This window comes from Peromyscus leucopus, chromosome 17, assembly GCF_004664715.2.
Source record: "Peromyscus leucopus breed LL Stock chromosome 17, UCI_PerLeu_2.1, whole genome shotgun sequence".
NCBI classification, from domain to species: Eukaryota; Metazoa; Chordata; class Mammalia; order Rodentia; family Cricetidae; genus Peromyscus; species Peromyscus leucopus.
This window is the reverse complement of record NC_051077.1, coordinates 47,549,186-47,552,445: the sequence shown is the minus strand read 5'-3', so window position 1 is coordinate 47,552,445 and position 3,260 is coordinate 47,549,186. Positions and strand designations below refer to the sequence as shown.

General features: G+C 47.5%; 1 protein-coding gene across 1 annotated transcript; it reads left to right on the top strand.

Annotated features, from left to right (window-relative positions):
* Positions 1-204: 204 nt before the first annotated feature.
* On the top strand, positions 205-1,880 carry LOC114682454 (tripartite motif-containing protein 75-like). The gene has a single exon (XM_028856308.2). The coding sequence runs from the start codon at positions 477-479 to the stop codon at positions 1,878-1,880; it is 1,404 nt and encodes a 467-aa protein (XP_028712141.1). The 5' UTR covers positions 205-476.
* Positions 1,881-3,260: the final 1,380 nt, after the last annotated feature.

The following is a 3,260-nucleotide window of genomic DNA, read 5'->3' as shown; positions in this document are numbered from 1 at the left end:
GAGGGACTGGTAAACAGATAAGCTGTGGTGCCAAGTGGTCAGAGGGGCTATCGCTCAGTGTTCCAGGCTTGGGAATGGCAGACTGGGATGTGTGATGCCACTCTAAGTTTAACGGGAGTCAGGTACTGAGTGGGACCTGGGACCATCTGAAGTAACTTATTTTTTTTTTTTAAAGAAATTTCTTTTTGCTCAACCCATCTGTGAGTTGCCAGAGTCCAGAAGAGTAGCTGTCCACTTGAGCTGTGGGCCCATGCAAAGGACCTCATTGGCAGCTGCAACTCAGAGTCTGAAAAACACGAAGGACTCAAGGCTTCTACCACTGTAGGCAGCCCGGGAGGCATCAGTGGGGCCACAGCTCATTCCAGGAGGGACTGTGAAAACGGCAGGACAAGTGAGTCCACTTGTCCCTGCAGAGTACCCCAGAGCCAACTTTCAGAAGACAGCCCATCCAGGTCGAGACCTTTCTCTCCAGCCTGATGTCACGGGCATTTAACGTGGCCAGACTCCAGGGAGAGACCAAGTGCCACATCTGTCTGGATGTTCTGACCGAACCAGACACCACAGAATGTGGACACAACTTCTGTCACTCTTGTATCTATAACTTCTGTAGGGGCCGGGAAGTCGTGCCCTGTCCCGTCTGTAGACATTATTGCCAAAAGCAGAACATCACAAGCAATGCCCAGCTTGGGGAGATGGTGAACATGGTCCAGCAGTTCCAAAACAGGGCAAGCCAGAGTGAGGAGACCAAAACCAGCTGTGAGAGGCACAACCAGGTCTTGACTCTCTTCTGTGAAGATGACCTGCAGCTGCTGTGTGACCGGTGCATCGGGCCGGAGAGCCACAACAGCCATCGGGTAACATCCATTGCACGGGCCGCCTCTCACCACAGAGAAAGGCTTTGGGGCTTAAGCAAGCTTCTGAAGAAGGAAATGAAAGAGGCTGAAGAGTTAAGACGCATTCAAGACGGTGGGACCCAGGCCTTGAGGGAGCAGGCAGAAGCCCAGAGGTGTGAACTGAACTCTGAATTTGAGCGGCTCCACCGGTGTTTAGATCGGGAACAGCAGGCGGCTTTCTCCAGGCTAAAAGAGGAGGAGAAGGATGTCAGGCAGAAACTGAGCCAAAACATAGAGGCATTTGAAAAACGGACTTCTACACTCAAAAGTCTCCTGAAACTCGCGTTGGCGGGCAAAACGTCCTCAGAGGTAGATCTGCTGTCGACAGTCAAGAATTTCTACAAGGATTACGAGAGTCTGAGTAACCCAGACATCTTTTCACCTCAGTTAAGAAGAGAAGCATACAACTTTCCTCTCCAGTATTCAGCGCTACAGAAAATTATACAGCAATTTACAGTTCAAGTAACTCTAGACCCAGACACAGCCCATCAAAACCTGCTTGTCTCTGAGGATAAAAAATGTGTTACATTTTCAAAGAAAAAACAACGTGTTCCTGATTTTTTAAAAAGGTTTACCAAGAGCCATGTTGTATTGGGGTTTCCGAATTTTAGTTCTGGGAGACATTTCTGGGCGGTAAAGGTAGGAGAGAAGTCCGAGTGGGCTGTTGGGATCTGCAGAGCCAATCTGTCCACTGGGGCAAGGCAGTCCTTGATCCCTCCCGGGTGCTGGAGGATTGTCTGGAAGGGTGACTGCTTCGAGGTCTCAGGAGAAGCAGACCCAAAGGGTTCTCAGCTGAAAGCCACAAGGCCCAGAGTCATTGGCATTTTCCTGGACTATGAGCTGGGAGAAGTCTCCTTTTATAGGATGCCTGAGAAATCTCACATCTGTACTATCGGGGACACTTTTGCGGAGCCTGTTTGCCCTTATTTCTACATAGGAAATAATTCAGAACCTCTTAGACTCTGCTCTGCCACAGATGCTGAGTGAAAACTCACAGGGTAGCCTTAACTAGAACGAGTTTGCTCATGGGCAATACTCCCTTGCCCCCAACCCAGGTTGGCCCAAGGTTGTTACACAGCTGAGAAGAACTTTGAATTTGTGCTCCTCTAAACTACTTCTTGCTAGGATTATAGGTGTGATCTTCTCAGCCCTACATTCTTCTTCTTCTTCTTCTTCTTCTTCTTCTTCTTCTTCTTCTTCTTCTTCTATTTTTATTTTTATTTTATTTTATTTTTGAGGCAAGTTCTTGCTAGCCCTGACTGGCCTGGAACTGGATATGCTGACCAGTCTGGCTACTGTACACAACCCTATCTCAGCTTCCTGTACTCTGGGTTTACAGGCATCGATCAACATGTCAGGCAACAGATGCCTTTTTAAACTTCTAAGTCTTAATCTGATGAAAGTTTTGCTATTAAACCCCATGCCTAGCAAAGGATCCACCATCGAGCTATATACTTCAACCTTTCCATCTGTGAGAGAGTCTTGGTGAGTCAACCGGGCTGGACGCAACGAACTCTGCAGCCCATCCTGGCTCAGCACTCCCAAGGGGCTGGCCTTACAGCCTTGCATCACCAGCCCAGCCCACCTCAGAAAAGATAGGAGTTTTAAGAATGTATTTATTTATTTTATATCTGAGAGGGTCTTATGTAGTCTAGGCTAGTTTCAAACTTGATACATAGTAGAGGCTCACCTTGGCTGACGTTGGATTCCTGACCATCCAACCTCTGTCCCACAGATACCCAGCCTTTGAAATTTGTATTTGAAGATAGCCTAGTTTCCTTATAATCTCAGAAACATTTTAAATATTAATAAGGAATTGGATTAACAATAGCAGAGTTCTAAAGTTGAAAAATGTTCCCGGGTTTTCATTTTAGTCATCAAATCATCAGTGTTGTTACCCTCTGTCTTCCCCCATTTCCTTCTCCCCTCCCTCCCTCCCTTCCTCCTCCCTCCCTCCCTCCCTTCCTCCCTCCTTCCAGGTCCAGTACTAGGGATTGGGTTCAGGGCCTTGAGCATGCTATGAAAGTGCTCCACACTGAACTAACATCATCAACCATGTCTGATTCTGATGTGGTCTTGTTAAGTTGTCCAGGCTAATCCTGAATTTGTTATTCTCACACTTCACCCCCGCCCTGCCCCACTTCTCCAGTAGCTGGGATTGCAGGCAAATGCCTTTATGTCTTGATAAATTCTGTGGGTTTTTAAAGCAATTTTTAAAAATTAGTGTGTGTGTGTGTGTGTGTGTGAGAGATGTGTAGAGAGAGATAGAGAGAGAGAGAGAGAGAGAGAGAGAGAGAGAGAGAGAGAGAGAGAGAGCGTGCACGCACAACAGAGTGTGGCGGTCAGGAGACACTTCCCTTCTTCATC

Bases quoted from the DNA above. Each gene is read 5' to 3' on its own strand.
- LOC114682454 (XM_028856308.2), top strand. From the start codon at position 477: ATGTCACGGGCATTTAACGTGGCCAGACTCCAGGGAGAGACCAAGTGC.